This window comes from Parus major, chromosome 1A (genome assembly GCF_001522545.3).
Source record: "Parus major isolate Abel chromosome 1A, Parus_major1.1, whole genome shotgun sequence".
NCBI classification, from domain to species: Eukaryota; Metazoa; Chordata; class Aves; order Passeriformes; family Paridae; genus Parus; species Parus major.
Genome location: NC_031773.1, coordinates 61,669,818 through 61,689,786, shown reverse-complemented (window position 1 = coordinate 61,689,786; position 19,969 = coordinate 61,669,818). Strand labels below are relative to the sequence as shown.

General features: G+C 39.3%; 1 protein-coding gene across 1 annotated transcript in view; it reads right to left on the bottom strand.

Moving 5' to 3' along the window:
* The window catches only part of PHF21B (PHD finger protein 21B), an 82,360-nt gene that overhangs the window by 41,298 nt on the left and 21,093 nt on the right, over window positions 1–19,969 (bottom strand). Inside the window, exon 2 of the mRNA XM_033514574.1 lies at window positions 10,055–10,147. Within this exon, the coding sequence (XP_033370465.1) occupies window positions 10,055–10,147 (93 nt within the window). The remainder of the gene's footprint in view (window positions 1–10,054; window positions 10,148–19,969) is intronic.

The following is a 19,969-nucleotide window of genomic DNA, read 5'->3' as shown; positions in this document are numbered from 1 at the left end:
CTGAGTCATGCAGCAAGGCAGTGGTGGGCCCATTAACAGGGGACAATACAGGGGGAAGTTATCTATGAGTCATGGGGCAGGGCATTGATGGGCCCATTAACAGAAGGTAGCCCGGGGGGGGGGGGAGGCAGGGAGCACTGCCTCACCTGGTTTCAACAGTACATGAGGATGGTGATAGAATATACTGCAACCCAGGACAACCGCTTACAAAAGAAGTCCTCAAAATCCAACCCAAACAAGCATGGGGTGAAAGGAGAAGGGGAGAGAGTCACACAGTTCCCCCAGTCTCTGTGGGCAATGCTATGTAGTCCTAAAGAATTTAATTAGAACAGTTACATCTGTGAAGATCTGCAAGTGTTAGGAAAATTGTAAAGGGCATTTCTTGTAAATGTGTTCTCCTTCAAGCTCAGGAAAGAAGGGAAGTTAACACAGTGTACTTCTATTTCGAATGCAAAAGGGGTCACATTGATACTCCAGCTCACAGGCTGGCCATATGATTTCTCCCAGAAATTGAAGAGTGATTTTAAAAGAAAATACTAAAGAGTTCTTAATTATGAGCTCCAGTAAATTGTTAAAATTTTTTTTATGGTCATGACTGGCATTTTATTGCAAGCTTGAATTTACCTAACTTCAGCTTCTAGTCTCTGGATCTTGTTATAGCTTTGTCAGCAGTGCTGAAGAGCCCTCCCCTTCCCCTGTATCAGATATCAGCTGGATCATGCTCAGCATCCATCAGCCCTTCATACTAGCAGGGCTGATCTGCATGAAAGTAAGTTTTTCATCTCAATGCAAGATCACATTGCCTTTGAGGAAAAGACCATTATTCACACTTTATTTTCACTTCATCCTTGTACTCAGAGCTTAAAAACAAAAACACAAAATGGATTTGGCACAATTCATATGTCACAGAGGCAAAGTGCTGAGAGCAGCAGCCACAGCTTTCATTCTTGAAAACTTTAGAGGACTACACAGAAAACATTAACACTGGCTGATAAACTGAGTGAAATATGGGATAATCATATCCTTCACCAGAATGAACAGATGCACACTGACTTCAGTAAAGCTGTGTCTCTTTATGCCAGGAGGCATGAGGACTGACCCGCCCCCCCTGCCCCTCGCTGGTTTAGGGCAAATTTGGGAGAAAACCTCAGAATGGGGTCCCTCCAGAAAACAAATTCAAGTGGCCCCTCCCCCAGCTGGTTCAGGATAAAAAATTCCCTTGGAGAAAAATGGAAAAAACTATTTAACAGAAATTGAATAATATTAAACAATAAAACCTCTTGCTGTTCTATAAGATGACAAATCCAGAAAAGTCCTTTCCATGGGTGTAGCTCAGCTCGCTCAGTCTCTTATCAGTCCCTCTGGTGCTGGAAAGTGCCGAGGCCCAGGCCCCGGTGGGCCACAGGCGTGAGCTCCCGGGGTTTGTCTGGGTTTTCAGTCCAGAGCAGGTTTGAACAGATCCAGAAGAAAAACAAACTTCTCTGGGAACTTCTCTGCCTCAGCGAGCTAAAAACTAACTGAAAGCAAAGGAGAGCTCTGTCCCTCTGTCTGTCCATGCTGCAGACAGCACAGTCCAGGAGCAGGATGGGGGACAGTGAGGGCTCTTTCTGAACACAAACTGTGCACTGCTACTTCTTCCCCCTCTTTGCTCTCAGAGCCAGTCTTACAGGTGCAGAACTTAATATGTAACATAAACAAGGTGCCTGGGGATACAAGCATCATAAAGTCACCCCAGGACCCCTTCCCTCTTCTTATTTAATCAGTAAATATTAGGAAAAAAAAAAAAATGCCTACCTTTACAGCAATGGCACTCCCTAAAATCCAGGTTGCCCACTCACTCAAATCCTAGTATTTGCAGTTTGGTTCATTATTAGCCCAGGGACATGATTGTGAGGATTTTGGAGGCATGTGCTGCATGAATCTTTCAGACCTCAGTGAGTCCATACACAAAAGTATCCAAATTCTCAGGGAAGGAGTCAAGAAATTGCAAGTAGAAGGTGACAGTGACTGGTTCAATGGACTACTCAGAAAATGGAACTTATCCAGTCGGACTCTAGTCAAAACGGATTTACTGATTTTTGTAGTTGTTGTTGTGTTTATATTGCTACCCTGGTTTTTAAGTTGTCTGTTAAGGGTTTTCCGTCTTATAATTTGCAGAGTAGAGGCAGATGTGGAAACTGATCTGGCTGGGATAGATCAAACCATGGACCAGGTTCTTAACACAGAAGGAATAAACTGGAAGCCTTGGGGGATGGGGTGCTGGGGGGATACTGATGGAGTCATCCTACCCTAGACTTATAAGGTCATGTCCCTGGTCCATGTTCATGATTGAACCTGTGCCTTCAGATATCCCCTTACACTGTGAAGTTTGCCATGCCCCTCAGCAGCCCCTCAGATGATGTGGTCTCTGTGAACATTAAAATCTTTCCTAGGCACTCCATCATACCTGTCCCTCTATTTGCCACACTGCCCGGCCAGACCGGTCCCCAGTCACAGTGAGCTGACTGCAACAGTCTCTGAGGAAAAGATTAATCCTTATTGTTTAGGATTACAATGGAAATGTAAAAAATAGACTGTGATTATACAAACCAGTCAATAACTTACTTCCATTTCCACTATTTTCAGCATTACAAGTTAGCTTGCTTCTCTCACAGATAGTTACTAATGATTAACTTCCTTCAATTTAAAGTGTCCATGAGCCCTTAGGTACAAATGAGAGAAGACCTGTCTGCTTTCCTCCTGTCCATACACTTTCTTAGGCAAGCTCTGAACTAATCCACACAGCTGGCATTCACTGGATTCAAAATCTGGTGTTACATGGTGTTAAAGACCATGGATATCACTGCTTTGTACTGTCCATCACTTTAAGAGCTTTTCCTGCTTCTAGACAAACAATAACATCACATTATGATGATTCAACCACCCCCAATTAATTTACTAGTCAAAATAAAAGAAAAAGACAGACAAAAATAATAATAAAGGAAGGACAAAAATAATTTGTCTGCTGATATCCTAAGCAAGATGGAAGCACCCAAAATGCTGAGACACCAGGAGATGAAAAAGAAGGGTCAGCCAGCAGCAAAGCTAGTTTCTCCAAGTCTTTACTGAAGTCATGCAAACAAAGAAAGCCTTCCTGTGCACCTGTTATTCACCTAGAGTTCTAGTGCAAGCTTGTACAACTGGCCTTGAGGCATAGACAGAGACACAGCATAGTCCAGAACCAGGCTGGACATGGATTGGAAGTCACACCTTTCATATGGATAGAAATGGCATCAGTGGAGAGAGGGGAAATTTCTTTACCCTCTCATTTACTGCTACTTTGCAAAGCAGTATTTGACATGGAGTAACATAAGAGTTTTCAATTGGGAAAAAGGTACTATGCCAGATGTAAAAATGGCTTGAATGTTTCCTGAAGTTTTCATGGGTACTTTAGAATTCTATGTGCTGACTGTCATGAAGAGTTCTGTGGAGGTCCTTTTCAAAGTGCTTACAACACTGATCAGATCTGAAGGTCTCAAGCATCAGTAACAGGCTGGGGTTGGGGTTGCTTCTCCTTCCCCACCACTCTGGATCAATTCTGTTGTTAAGAACTGAAAACTGACACCAATGGAAAGGCAGAGGAAACAGAGGTCCTTTGGAAAAGATTCATCTCAGCGTTGCCCACCTTGATCTACCCTACATGTTCATCCTTGACCTTACTGCAGAAGACTGGATTTCTTACCACTGCCAAATTCTGTCATGCAGCCATCCCCAAGGAATGTTCTTAGGATACCACTTTAGTCACACCTTCACCTGTCTTGGCTGCACAGCAGCAGTGAAAAATACATACCTTGAAGCTACTACAGCAAGCCACTGCCTCTCAGCAGCACAGGCAATTTACCAAACCCACCCACTAGCATGGAACTGAGCTTCCCACAGACTTTTCAATAAAGTACTGTGTTTCCATCCCAATCTTCAGTGTTCTCCCTGTAAAAACTTAATATGAAAGGTCAAGCTGGCCAAGCATCCCTGGTGCAGGGAATCCCTACAACAAGGCTGAATCAGCTGTCTCAAAATTCTTCTCTAAGAATTATGAGCACACTCATCAATTTCTACACTAAATGTTTTCTATAGTGGCATGCAATTAATTGTATTATAATAGTATAATAGTATAGTAGTATAGTAGTATAATAGTATAATAGTATGATAGTATAGTAGTATAGTAGTATAATAGTATAATACTATTATAGCATGGCCATTAAAAATAAGCAAATTGATTAAAATAAACCCTAAGCAGAACTCAGCTGTATGTGCTTCTTCCCAAAGGAAAAGAGAAGAAATAGCTTACATCAGATGTTCATCTTGGTGCCTAACACATTACCAGAAGTTGCTTCGAGTACAGTGACAAGCACAGCATAAGAACTTATATACAATAAAACAGATTAAATTGCATTTATTAAGGGCTACATGTTCAGCTAGGCCTCTGAAAATCTTTTATAAAAAATAATTTTGCTTGCTTTTTGCATGCATAAATGACTATTAAATACTGTTGCTTGGTTGCTTACTGCACTGCTTAAGTTACATTCAATCAGATCCTCTCTTCTCCTCCAGTAACATTCCAACACATTTCCCTGGAAGCTCTGAGAGTTGTATACCAGAAAATTTCACATCATCCCTTAAGTTATAGTCTTTTCCCCCCTAATATTTTAAAAACAACTTTACCCAATTCCATTATTCCTTTCTCAATCAAACAATAATGTATTCTTGTCTCTCCACTGCACAATTCTGTATAGCTTTTTATACAAATATGTATGCCTGTGAGATTCTTTTCTATTTTCTAGAAAGACTGACTTGCATTTAGTAATGCTTTTCTACTTTCCAATGGCTATGTACAGTTTTAACACTACAGTTAAAAATAATGTTTTTTTTTAACTCATGATGCAAACAGAGAGAGACTTTGCCATAGACCAACCTATTCTACAGTACACAGTGGCATCCCAAAACTTATTTCTGTCTATGAGAGTTGTTTTCCTTTCAAGAAATCTTCCAGAAGCCACACCACTGAGGAGACCAGGAGCAATGCCTGGCTTTGGTACATGTGTGAAGAGAAGCAGCAACTACCAGTAGAAATGTGCTTATGAGAACTATGACCTGAAAGTTTAAAATGGAAACGTGTGGAGTGCCCCCACCCAAAGAGGCGGGGATTTGAATTTACACAGGCAGTGTTAAGGTGAGGGGAATGGCTTTAAGTCCCAGGAGGAGTGGACTACACCCCTCTGCCATGGGGGATGTGCCCTATAAGCACAGGAAGAATTACTCCACTCTCAAATCCCTTATAAAGCCCAGAATGTTCTACCCTTCTTGCATTCATTATTTTCTGCTGCATTTATTTTAATAGCCCCTCCTATTGTACCCTTATTGTTTTGTACCCCTGAGACTTCTCCATTGCTGTGTCCCTATTGGACCCAGACCCCAAACTCCACCCTTGCTCTACCCCATAAAACCCACCACCCTGCCTTTGTTCTTGGTTCTTTGGCTCTGGTTTATGCTTGGTTAAATCCTGTGTTGGTGACGCCCCAATAAATGGATTCCCAAGTTTTACCAAACAGAGACATGTCTTGTTTATTTCCCACATCAATCACCAGTGGCTGCACCCTCCCTGGACATGACTTTGTTGTGGCACAATGCAACGGGACTGTTTTTAACATTTGGGAACATGTGGAGATGCTGGCTGGGCTCACATGGTACCCAGTGAAGAATAAATGCAGACTAAAATAACAGGGCTTGTCCCAAGGCAGCCCAGTGACCACATTCAGACTCTACTGGATTACTCACATTAAAATCACTGCAGGAGATAAAAACCAATCAGTATCTGACAGTGGAACTTGGCAGAGTTGATTGAAACGTACATGTTTCGCCTAAGGTGACACCTGTTTGTTTTCACCACTAACCTTTGTGATCCTGCCAATGCAGATGCTGCTCTGCTCTAAGCAGCAGTGTCATGAGGAAAGCCATCCCAAACTGTGCCTTCAACCAGCACTGGAAAGATAGGTCAGGGAAACAGCATTGTAATCTGATTTAACTGCCATTCAAAATGTCACAGTCTCTCCATTAATTTGAATGAGGACTGGACTAAACCCAAATTGCTGACAACAAAACAGGTTTATTTTAATATTTTTACCTTTTCATTTAAAATCTTCCTGTTGAAGAACAGAAAATAACATTCCACATGTACCTCCACGTGGCTACAGCGCAATTTATGGTCTGTAACCAGTTCAAAATTGACAGAATATTTGCTCTGCAGCTGTAAATTGGAACTCAACCTGACAGAATTCTACCCTCTCCTTGGAGCAGATGGTGCCATAAAGAAGAGGAATAGCTCAGGACTTCCACAGTGTTTAAGTAGAGGACCTCTAGGATTTTCTTCTTATAGTGGAGAGTCTGCAGTTCCAAAGCATCTCACTCAGTTGGAAACCTCAAAGACCAAAGTAAGAAGAGAAAGACTATCTGGAATTAGATTCTCAAACATCACAGCTCACTGATTTGATGAAAGCAAAAATGACTTCATATTCTGGGAAAAAAAAAAAAAAAAAAAAGAACAAATATCTACCAAAGAAGCTTGTTTTGGCAAATAATGAATACCTAAAAAATATTGTTTGTATTGTGCAAAGAACTTGTAAGTAATGTTTGTTAGCTCTCTACTTAATTAGTGGTTCTAAGCAATGGGATTTTGCTGCCATTTGTGAATGTTCAAATTTTGAAACTTTGTTCTCCAGATGGAAAAGCTCCCAGGGGGTCATATAATAAACTCATTCAAATGAACAAAACAAATGACAAGTATCTTTACAAATGTGGAAAATGAGGGAGCTGTATGCATTATTTTATGTAACTCTTGTTAAATGCCTTGGTTTACTTATGTGGTATGTTTTTGCTTGACTGCATATGAGTAACTCAAAAGAGGCTGTCAAGATGAGGAGCATGGAATTGTCAAGTATATCAAACCCCTGTAGACATGATGAGGACCCTCAAAATGGAGGAGTCTTTCTGTCTAGCCATCCTGGTAATATTTATGCCTATCTGTAAATCTGAAGGGAATCTGAAATCCCAAAGGAATAATAAGACTGGCCAAAAGGAGAAATGCCAGACAGCAGTTGGTGTGCTGCCAGGAATGCAGATACTGACGTGCATTTTTCCCAGTTACCTACATGCACCTGAGACAGACGTGCAATCTGTCCACCTTAGAGGAAAGGCACTCCCAGAGGATGATTCACATATAAGTAGGCTCCTAAAATGTAAGGAATTCTGAAAGAGCTCCACCCAGGCCTTCCACTCTTTCACAGAACTGCAGAGAAGCAGCATATTCAGCCCAAAAGATTAGGGAAGTGCAGCTGTACCTGCCACTGCACTTGCACAAGCTACAACTGGACTCACCTGCTTGAGTAAATGGACACAGCTGCTGGAGCACAGAAGCCTTTGCTGCTCTGGTTTCATCACCACAGGGCTCTACACACTTCACTGTCACAACTAGACTTGGCAGAGATGGAGATCAGGGAAGACTGCATCCCTTCCAGAACAAGATTGAGCCATAGATAACATCTGAGCCCAGATACAGCACTGCTTTCATTCCCTGTGAAATACTCCAAATTCTTGGTAGAGGAGTGATGAATATGGTTCTGCTTTCCCAGTAATTTGCTGCTACATGGGCAAACAAAGTAAAGGTTTTAGCAGATGCCAAACCCAGCTGGACTGAACTTGTTGGTATGCTTGGGAGATGGGAATTTGCATCTCCAAAAGTCAGTCCTAGAATGGCAGGACTGTGCCAGTAACTCAGAGCAAGGTATGGGGACAAAAGGAGGTTAGTGGCCAGCCTGATCTGTGACCAGCTCTGATGAAAAAAAGCTGAGTACACAGACTGTGACAGGATTTAATTCTGCATGATTTCCAGCTCCTATTGGAAGATAATATACACCTCTTAATTTCCAAAATAATTTTTTCACAACACTACAAGGAAGAAGAGGCAGATAGTTTTTACTGTAACACCTGCATGGTATCACATGGCCTTGCTTCCTGGAATTTTTACATTTCCATCTGAAGTTTACAGTTTTCCTGGACCAGAGATGACTATGCACTCATCCTACATTTCTTATGAAGGACAGCCTTCACAGTGACACAGTGCTGCAGACTTACAGTGGCCTCCCAAGCCACCTGCATCCAGCTGCACCTAGGGAATGACAGATTTGCAGCACTCTGGTCCATGGCTATAGTAAAGCTATTTTTAAGACACCTGACTATTTAATTAGAAGCCAAACTTTCCACTTGTCTACGAAAAACTGGTATCTCTGAAGACATTGAACACAAAGGAGGGATGTTTGATGGATGGAGGGAACTCCCTACTAGGAAACTATGGAAATTTTAAACTTCTCTGTGAGCTTGGAGGTGGAGGGGAACATATGCACCATGAAGAAGCATAAAGGAAGACTGGCATGTAAATGGGACAGGCTTTTGCTGAAGAAGCTGGCCTGTTGCAAGTCTGTGAAAAAGCCAGAAAAAGCTCAGGGCATAAGACATACCCCTGACAACATGGTCTTACACACAGTTGCCTACTTCATTTTTAGTTTTTCAGAAATGAGATTGTTTGGTAGTTATTGCCCATTCTATCTGTATGAAATATTCACTAAATAGAAAAGTTAGTGAACTATGGCTCAGGACAGCCAAGAAAGAACTGGTAGTTCATTAGTATTAAGCATGATTGCATGAACAGCTCTGGAATGGAAGCTGTACCAGGAAGGGAGTGAAACAAAGTGGAATATAAACAAAAATATTGCCATGACCTAAACAGCAAGACAGAAAGGATGTGTTCCTTTAAAACACTGAGGAAATCAGTTTCCTCCACTTTTTTCAATTCTTCAAAATTGAATCTAGCACTGAATGAAATTTTTTCTATTTAACAAAAGCATAGGGCATTGGTACCTCTTTAAGTGCAGAATTTGCAATGCCATCACCATAGCTGAAACACAACCTACATGATAATTTAGTCCCTGTTACAGGTCTTTCATCTGTTCTTGAACCTCATCTGTTTTCAGGAGCAATCTGCTCATCTTTCACACCCCAAAATGTCAGAAATCAAAATGTTATTATGTTGTAAGAACAACTGAAAAGCAAAGTCTTGAACTTGATAAGAAAACTATAAGTTTACTTTATGTTCACAATTCTGCCTTCCACAAAATGTAATTTAAAGACAGAATTTAAGAACTTTGTGTTGGAAATACTTCTTCCTCCAAGTAAATTTAGCTCACAGACCTTCTACTAGATTCTGCCACTAAAAATAAATTAGAAAAAAATAAAGGAACAATAGGAAGAATATATATCATCAACTTCAGCACTTTTCTACTGTTCATATATGAGAAATAGAGCTCTAAGGGCCACAGTGGGAGAAATGTATTTATACTTAATAATCATTAATGTGAAGAGCAAAGCATAGAATTGCAGCAAAACACTTGTTGAAAATTATATCAAAAAATTTTGAGAGAGTTGAAATGGGGAATAAATTGCATAGTTATAGAAACAGTGATGGGTGCTCAGAAAAAAGAAGACAGTTAGAAGCATTTTAAAAACCAGTGAGTGCAACTCTCCTTTCACTCTTACCTAGAGACTCTCTCCTTGTTCTGGCACCTGGGTTAGCTGGGCCAAAACTTTGTATTGGGATAGACAAGGCAAATAAGTCAGTGTAACAGAACACGGGGTGAAATCTTGAACAGGCATGTTAACACTTCCACCAGTTCTTTTAATTACAGAATTGCAGATTTTCACTTCTGTGATTTGTGATTCAACTTTAAAGCATAAATTTACATTCTACCATATGTATTTTGTTCTTCCACAATGAATCTACATGACATTTTATAGCTTTTCACTGTGCTATCAGTACACTCCCAGAAGAAATATTTTTTTTCAAGGACTGAAAAAAACCACAACTCTGCAAAATCAGAGTGCCAATGTACCCAGGCCTGGGCACTAGACAGGAACAGAGAATATGTACAAAATGACACAACCCCCTCTTTGAAATTGTATTTTGTACCTGAGGTAGCACTGCTGGTCCTTGTCCTGCCAACCTCTGCAAGGAGCTGACCTGAGGAACCTTAATGGGCGCTGCAGTGATAGTTCCCAAAGTCTGTTGGAAGAAAAACGTTTGAACACAGCTTAAAACAATTGCAAAGCTTTCCCAGACAGAATCTCTCCAAGCCAGCAGTTCCCTTCCAGCCCTTTTTCTCTTCCCAGCCACCCTGGCTGAAGGCTCTCTAGGCACCAGGCTGTTTTCAAAAGAGATTTGAAATGCACCACAGCGATGTGCATCGGTACGATGATGTATTCCATGGTAGCCAAGGTCACAGAGAGATATTTGCCATGCCTCAGGAAATAGCAAATACTGAATTATTAAAATGGAAAGCTGCCTATAAATCTACTACAGTACACTGCCATAAAACATTCAGCTAAGATGATGCCCATTTGGGCCAACACAGCATCTATTACTATCCATGTTTATTTTTGTTACTCACCCTTTTCTTAGTTGTATACCAAATTTATTCAAAGCTTATTTATGACAGGATGGAATAAATGGAGAACTTTTAAATTTATGATTGGGCCACATATGTAAAGAAGACAGCTGAATTTCAATTCATAAAATCATGGAATGGCTTGGTTTGGAAGGGACCTTAAAAATCACCCAATTTCACCCCCCAAAATGGACAGGGACACTTTCTACCAAACCAGGTTGTTCCAAGCCCCATCCAATATGGCCTTGGACATTTCCAGGGATGGGGAAGCCACAGCTTCTAACCAAAAGTTGTACTTTGGTTAACTGGCCAATATTCTTAAGGCAAGGTTTTGTAACTTTCATCTAGCACTTTGTTATTCTGTTGGGACGACACAGCAATATAAGCAAGTGGATGATTGTCATTATAACAGCAAGAGACACTTAGTCACTGAACACAAAATCTTATCAGGCTGTTAGAAATAGCTAATATGGAGAAAAATATAGATTCAACTGAATTTCTCTAAATTTAGCTCTGCTCTAAACCAAGGTTTTGGATCACAGCCAGCAAGATAAAATATGCTATTATTACCCCAATCTGGTAATGAAATTTGTCAGTAGAAAAGAAACTATAACATAATCAGCTCAAAGAAAGTGAAACTGTGTCACATTCATGCTGATATGTTCTCCTTATACCTCGCCCACAGAGTGGCAAAACAGTCTATTTCATTCTGTCTCCAGTGTTTGATAAGAAATGACAAGTGTATTCAGGCAGAATATTCTGAATAAACTTCTCCTACAGCGTTTATATTTTTACCTCTGCTACTCCTGTCAGAGACATTTGGGGGTGTGATGTTGCATATTCAACAAAGATTAACATTTGAAGAAGATTTGCCTGAGTAAAACAACAAGGAGAGCTGAACAGTTATAACCATGCAACACAATTTTTCTTGAGTACTCATGGATTACCAGTACCCTGGATTATCCATGAAAAAAATGTACTCCATTCAAATCCTGTCTCAAGCTAAGAGAAGAGGGAAAGGGGGAAGAGGGGACAGCATTTCCATCTATGGATGATAAAACAAGTTACACTTCCCTTAAAATAAAGGTTCTGGAAGCAGGGTGAGGAACAGAAGGGGTATTTCTGCCAGTTTCCTTATAGGGTGATACATGGACTAAAAACAATGGGAAGGATCTGACTGAACAACTTCATTGCCCTGTCTACCCTATCACTGCCTCACACATCAGCAAGAATAACATGATGAGCTACTGCAGTCTGGGAGAAGGAGAAATTGAGCTGCCACCTGCTGCTATGGGCATTTATTAGACTTATCACAACTTCCTGCTTAATATTATCATGAACTGTAATCAATTCAGTCAAGATTCAGATTTTTTAGGGTAAATATTGAAGTTCACTGAAGTGAACTTTCCAACTCATGCTACAGAAAACTTATTACAAATGGCATCTATATTTTCCTACTATCCCAAATGGGACTTCTTTCACCACACAGTGAAGTCCAAGGTTTACTAGGAAATATTGAGGGCACCACCACTTCTCCTGGGCTGTGCAGATACGCTCTACAGAAAGTTAAAAACAAAAAGTTCTTCCTTCTGGAAAGTTGTGCCTTAAAGGCTGCTGCCTCTGACCTTGGAAACACACATTCTAATATTCCTCTTCCTACAGATAGACAAGGATTTGTGAAGATTTTCAAGCTGGACAACAAAATATATGGTTGGCATGGTAGTGTTCGGTCCAAGGTTGGACTTAGATGTCTTTTCCAATCTTAATGACTCTGTGATGTCATTAAAATACCAAGTGCTGACACTGAATGAAATTGGGAATTGATTATAAAGATAAGAATCAAATTACTGAGATGTTAAGTAAGATAGAGTTATTAATTGTTAAGATAAACAATTAACTCCTTGTCTGAGCAACAAAGCTCTTCTCTTGTATTACTTCAAATATCTCCAGGGAATAAAAAAACAACAAAGCAACTAGAACAGAATGACTCTGTCCTGTGAGGAAGGAGCTCATGTCAGCCCCTGGGTGCACTGCTGGGCCAGTTCTGGTTCAGGTTTCAAAACAGAGAATGACTGAGACAAAAGAAATGGGAATGAGAGAACAAACAAGAAGCACCACAAAATTACTCTGCACTGTTCCCTCAGCTTCATTTGAAGGCAAAGTCAGGATGAAACATCTGTGTGTAGTAGGGAAATTAACTGCTATCAGTTATGTCACCTGCACTTCCAAAATTTAATCAATTTATTTTCCTGAAGTAGCAATTCTGCAGCAACCACAAAAGTACAAAACCAAATAATGGCACTCTTAAGTTATAAAACTTTCAGTGACAAAAATGCAGCCTTCTGTTTACAAATGGTTTTATAGTAAGGATCTGTTAATTAATATTCAAGGAAACAATCTCAGTATAGAAATCATATGGCCAAGGAAAAAAATCAAGAAAAAGAACTTTCAATATGATGTTAATATTAGCACTACAGTATGTTCAGACAGAGAGACATCTAAGAATCTACTTTATTTTTCACTATTTACATTGTTTTGTTACTATTTCTCAGCTTGGGCAATAAATAGCTCAAGCTATTCAAGAATTCAATGACCTCTGTACTTTTCCTGTAACACATTTAATCTGTTATGTCTGGGTACTTTGCCTAGGTCAGTATTATTGTCTCCTCTTAGTGAAAAAAATCTAGATTTAGAGGTAAAATGATAATGGTCAGGGCTAGACTGTTGTGCAGGTGGGAATGCAAGCTAGATTTCCAGCGTCTTATCCATGTGACTGATTAAACTCATCTCATCCATGCATGGAGAGCTCCAGCCAAATGGCCACATTTTTAGACAGACCAGGATGTCTCCATGACGATGGGTGAAAGAAGCAAACTATGAAACAGGGAATTTCACTGTGGTCTCTGCAATGAAAGAAGTGCAGGTGCCAGAATGGGTGGTTGGGCAGTTTGGCTCTGGGTACAATTTACACTGCTTTGTTCTTGTTTAAGCTCTACATGAACAAGAAGATAAAACCACTTATGGGGGAAATAAGAACATAAGTGTCCTTATCTGATACCCTTGGCCATGCAATAAGAACTGGACAGATTTCCCATGGCTCAGGCTATGACACATCAAATCCTGCTCACACTCCCCTTCATACATCAGCTCAAGTTGGGCCCTCCACTCAAGCCTGTGGGCTCCAGGAGGTGACTAATCAAGATACCTCCCCAACAAATAGAAAAATATTTTTGTTCTTCCTGTTAGCAAAGCCATCTGTTTTCATGCCCTGACACATGCCATGGTGAACCTGGTGGATCAAAGACTTGCCACTCAATAATTCCACGCTATCATTTTTATCCATGGGGCCGTTTTGCTTTTCTCCTTCTTTTCCAGTTTATCTAAAGAGCAAGCTGGTGCACATTCTCATAAACCTCTAATTAGCCAGCTGAAAAGACATTTTTCTGGCAATGGTTGACCTTTAAGCATTTTGTATGAATTTATTGATACAAGCAGAAACAGTAATTTAAAAGATTATTTTATGAGTGCTGAATAGCAGCACTTTTGTAAAGATAAATGAGTTTCTTATTTCTACATTTACAGCTCTAAGCATTTTTATGAAAAGGTCCATAAAATCAAAGATATTTCTGAATCTCTCCTCTGTCTAAAGCTACTTGGGCTTTTCTGGCACCCCCCTGAAACATCTCCAATGTGAAGGGATGGGGGAAAGTGAATAGCCAAGTTCCAGTTATCTTCAGGTTTAACTGTATGCATTTAAACCAGACTAACTACTTTACACATTTGTGTTTCTTTCAAATAAGAACAAATTCATCAGGTGTATTTCCTACTGTCTAATTTACATCCAGAAGCATTTTGGGAGCTCATGATCTTTTGCTAACTCACCTCAAGCTCCAACCCTGGACTAGAACAGAAAGCTCAACCACTCCATCCCTCAGAGCAGGAATTACTGGATAATGAACACATGTGGCTGGGACACATGCCACAGGCAGACAGGGATCTGGCATGTCAGGTACATGGTTTTGGTTGAGCAATCCACAGATGCTCTCAGACAGGAATGAAGCAGTCCCACTGTGGAGGGGACCTGCAATCTCCATTGGGTAAATGTCATCCAGCAGCATGTGTTCCAAAGGGTCACACTTCAAATTGCAAAAACAGGTGAAGGAATCCAAATGAAATCATCCTTTTCACTGGTCAATTTATTCACTAAGAAAATAATAACTTAAAATAGGAAAACCAACTCAAGCTCACAAACAAGAAGACACAGCTGTATTAAAAAAAAAAAAAAAAAAAAAAAAAGCAGTTCCATTCAGTCAAAAGAAAATGAAAAATTTAAGAGATATTGTAAATGCAATTAAAAAAGAAGATCACTTCTCCTCATAGTTTCTATTAAAGCCTTGCATTGTAACTACAGGAGTAACCAACTGGAGGTGGATTCAATGATCCTTGTGGGTCCTTTCCAACTCACCATATTGTGTGAACCTCCTATGATTCTCCAGCAATAAATCAACACTATCCCAGGATAAAGGCTTTCAAAGACAACTGAGGGGTAGAAGTGTGGGGAGAGTAGCAAATGGAAGACATAAAAAGTGAAACAAAGAAGTATTGCATGGACGGAGAATAAAACTTCAAGGGATGAAGTCTAGAGATGGTCAGAGGATAAAAGGGTGCTGTGTCAGAAACAAAGATGAGACCTACATTATCACTGATCAGACTAAGGGCCATACATTCAATTTCCAGCTATTATGTTGTGACTTACTTAGTCAACGCCTAAGTTCTCAAATCTAGGACTATTTGTGATTTAAGCAAGCTTCTGCTCTTTCAGTCTTGAATGAATACACACACACACATATATATACGTATGTATGTATCTAGATATTGTATCTCTATTGAAAAATAATTGCATTTTATTCAGTTTGGGTACATACACTTGTCAAACCATTGCTATGTTTGCTTTGAATTATAAATTGCTTTCCCCCCTCCTTCAGATGTACTAACAAATGCTTAAGGACTCATTGCTACAATTCATTATCTGTACAAACTCATAGGAGATTGTGTCCATGAGCAGTTTAAGATTAGATCACAGATATAAAGCTGTTAGGGGACGCAACTGTTCTGCCATTCCAGAATTACACCAGGATAAGTAAAATCACTCCAGTTAATCACTGAAGATAATCAGACTCAGACAGTAGCAGAAGGTTACAGAGACACACAGTTCTACAGCATGTTACCAAAATAAGAGTTTAACTCAGGGACATATGGGTTTGTTGTATCTCAGCTCTAACAGTTCATTTATTTGAGCTCAACTGACACTGCATTGCCAGATTATTTGCAAATTATTTTATACCAACATCAACACTGCAGCAAAAATGTGTTCCCACAATGAATTATGGAAATACTAATCTTCTTTTTAAAGAATATTTGCATCTTTTTAGGATATAGGTCTTCTTCATGTTGAACCTAAGCTATTAAAAAAAATGTTTTTGTCTGTTATGTGTTCAATATTGGCAACAACAGTTTTACAGAATGGATTTTTAATGTGGTAGATTGCTATGGCAACAGCAAAGACGAAAATTCGTAACCTGAATGGATCATTCTTAACCTGAATGGATCATCGCTGAAGTAATTGCAGGGGTTTTTGACCCATTCTACATCTATTTTACAACTTGAATGCTGCATTCAACCTTGAGCTTGCTTTATATAAATGCCAAGCACTATATGCAGCCTCCAAGCTGGTTTGGCCTAAAACTTTCTGCCCCTTCCCCCACAAATCCCAGACAATTGCTGTCCTCTACCTTGCTTAAACATCTGAATACTATCATTTTTCCATAAAGTCCACCAATAAAAGCACCAGGCCTTCAGACATAACGTTGAGACTCCTCTAAGACATGTTCAGATGTATATTGTTTCTTTTTTTTCTTCCTTCTAGACTTGCATAAAAATCAGTAGAAATCATTCTTAATTTTCAAAACTATGGTGAAATCACTGCATGGTATTTCCAATAAACTGATAGAATAAGATATCAATTTCACATTTGATTGTATTCTAAAGAGGCTATTATTTCAGACACATATTTTGTGTAAACAGTAATTAAATTGGAATTTCATAGAAATATAAAGGTTTATTTTACTGGTTTTAAAAGTGTTTGTTCTCTCCAGTTACTCTCCCTTTACTCAGAATTCATTAATCATGCTTTCATATGCAATTTATGATTGTTATGAAGCAGACAATTGGAAATATATGTCCTGTTGCTTTTTCAAAATGTCGATATTTTTGAAACCACACTTCTTTTGGGCACCAAAAATACAATTTTAAACAATTCTTCTTAAAACAAATTAAAAATGACTTGGACTTTTGTCCTGGAATTGCTCTTTCTGCATGGGGGTAGCCATAAGCAGTAGGAGGCAAAGTACAACCTTAAATTCTACACCTGCTTTGAAAACCAAATTCTTAGTTGCTGCTGAGGTTTTTGTACTCATCCGTTTCATCACCACTCATCTGCAAGAAAGCCCAAGGTGGTATCACAGCTCATGCAGGTATCAGAAGAGAATATGCAGAGATGAAGCAAACAATGTTCTGCTTTTCCTGTGGCTCTCAGGCTTTTCAGAACATCACCCAATTTATCTCTGCTTTTACCATAGGATTTTCAGACCACTATCTCTACTTCTTACCACTTGCACATTCCCACCTGACTGCACTGAAAAATACAGACTCTGAACACTGTAGGTATGTATTCTGGTAAAGGGAAAACACAATGAATACAGTCCACATTTTTCACCATTTCAGTAATCCCACTGATGACTTACACAAGTTGTGCCAAATACCTATGTCTAAACACAATTTACACCATATTATTTACTGGTCAGCAGGTTTTATAATGCACCATTTTTAAAATCAAAATAATTATAAATTATTTCTACATATATTGTAAAAATAAATTTATATATATATATACGTAATTATTTTTATTACTATTTTTGCTGCAGGCATTAGATCACACTCTAAATTTCTGAAACCAAAGAAAATTAAAAAGCAAAAGAAAGTTTGGGTGTGCCAAATGCATCAGCAACATACCTGTTCTGTGATTTTTAGCATTATTCAGAAACCATATTTACTAATTAAGTCTCCACCTCCTGCACAAATGAGCATAAAGTCAATGAGTTGCAGCGAGACTCAGCAGCTGTGATCACACCTATAGTCTCTTGCTCAGATGATTCATAAAAGGTTTGCTGTTTAACTACTCAACTGTTCCAGGTTGATGTGGTTTTTAATGACTGATGTTTTCAAATTACTTAGTCTGTGTTCACAGTTTGCAGAAATATTCCTGAGTAAAGGGAAAAATGCATGAACAGTGTCACACAAAGCAGTTTCACACCTCTCCCTCAAGTGACCTCAGGCAGGAGTGAAAATCTTCAACAGACCTGGTTAGCAGCTGCTAAAGCACCGCTGTCCTACCACAGCTGCAGGATATGAAGATTACTGTATGAAAAGGGAAAGCAAGGAGATGAAAAATAAAGGAGAAAATGACCTTAGTAATTTAGGAATCCTCACCTATCAGAATGGTCCATGCAGCCTACTACCAGCTACTGAAAAATTAGAATTCCATGTAATTCCACCTTAGCACCCACTGGGCTCAGAGCTGCTTTTGTACTCTTTGCTCTGAGTGTTATGTGTTCCTCTGTCACTCAGAAGAACTGAAAAATATGAGGGAAGTGCCAACCTGAGGCGATAAAATTGCTTGCTGACAGACAGTACCTTTTGTCAGGCCTGAGCTAAGCTAATCCAATTTGCTAAGCAGAAGAAAGCTGAATTTGCTTAAGAAAATATCCAACAAGCAACAGAATAAAGACAAGGGGAAAAGCAATGTTTCTTAGCTAAGGTGGCAGAGGAAAGGAGCGGGGGGCAAGCAGAAGACAAAACCCACAAAGAAAATGAGATGATAATACCAACCCTTTTTGACAAAAGAAGTTATTATATCAGCTCAGCCATAATAACTGGATGTTGGTACCAAAATTTACTTCCTTGAGACAGAACTTGGGAAAGTACAATAAAATTTTGCCTGAATTCCATATAAAGTGTATATAAATATGTCTGATTTTAAAATTATGCAGTTAATGGCTTGTTAGGATAAAAGAAAGGAAGCAGCAAGTTTCTCAGCAGATGTTAACCTGGCTGTGCAGGACATCCCATAAGCATGCATTATATACTTTTTAGTATATAATAACGTATAACAGTATATAATAATATATAATAATGCTGCTCAGCAACATTAAGCTACTTATCTCTCAGCAAAACCAAATGGAAAATATTGCTTTAACACAATATGGTGGAATTACCATTGCAATTTAATTCCTAACTTTGGTATTCCATCGTGCTAGGACTGCAGCTGTGAAAAATCATTGCAGATACTGCCATGTAGGTGCTGTCTTCTAGTAAAAGAAAATAGCCATATTTAGTTTTGGAGGGTGGTAAACTCTGTAGTATTCACTTACAGATTTGATCATCCAAATAAAAAGGCTGTTCTTTTATGTTCAGATAGTAAAAGTATTTGGTAAATTTATGCTTATATAAATACATCCATATATATACACAGTATATTTATATATGTGTATATATGTGACTACATAAGCATACATTTCACAACACAATATATTACACATAATACTTTTCCAGAATTATAATATATCAAAGTGAGCACCAGTGCTTCCCTTCAATGATAGAGTCAGGAAATTTTAGAACTAGTAAGCAGAAAATCTCCTTTACTTCCTGAGATCCTGCATTGATGTGTTTTGCTGCACTACTACATGTGTTTGTACTTTGCTCTGAAAGAGGAGACCTGCTTTATTCCTACTGAGTTTCACCTCCCTGAGCCCTGTTGTGGAGACCAATCTGTGGTTAACCAGTTTCATTCAAAACATACTCCATGAAAGCTGCACTTTCTTCTCCTTCCCATCTCTTCCTTCAACCAGTTTCTTGGGACCCCAACCACCTACTCCAGAGTAGGAAGATTTCAGATCCTACACTGCCACATGGCTCTGTGAATCATTTAACTATCAGAACATACTTGGGACAAAGACTCTTCTTCCAAGCTTCTCTGCTATATTAGTCAGTGATAGAAGAAAGGATGTGATTTTGTAGCCCAGTGGCTTAGAGAACACTTGGGGGAAAAGAGAACCAACAATTCCAATCAATGCTCTGCACCTTGCTGTTCATCCTTGTTAACAGGACAGCACTTCCTACAATGCCCCAGTGCAAGCATTTCTTCGGAATGACTGGTAGAAATAGAGGTATCCCCAGATTTCACCTGGGCCCAGGCCCGAATTCTACTGAGCATTCAGAGCAGAGATTTGAGTTCCAGGCCGCCAGATGCACTTCAGCACTAAAGTTCTTCAAAGGTGTTAGTTTAAATCTCTTTTGCTAGAAATTGAAGATAGAGGAAATAT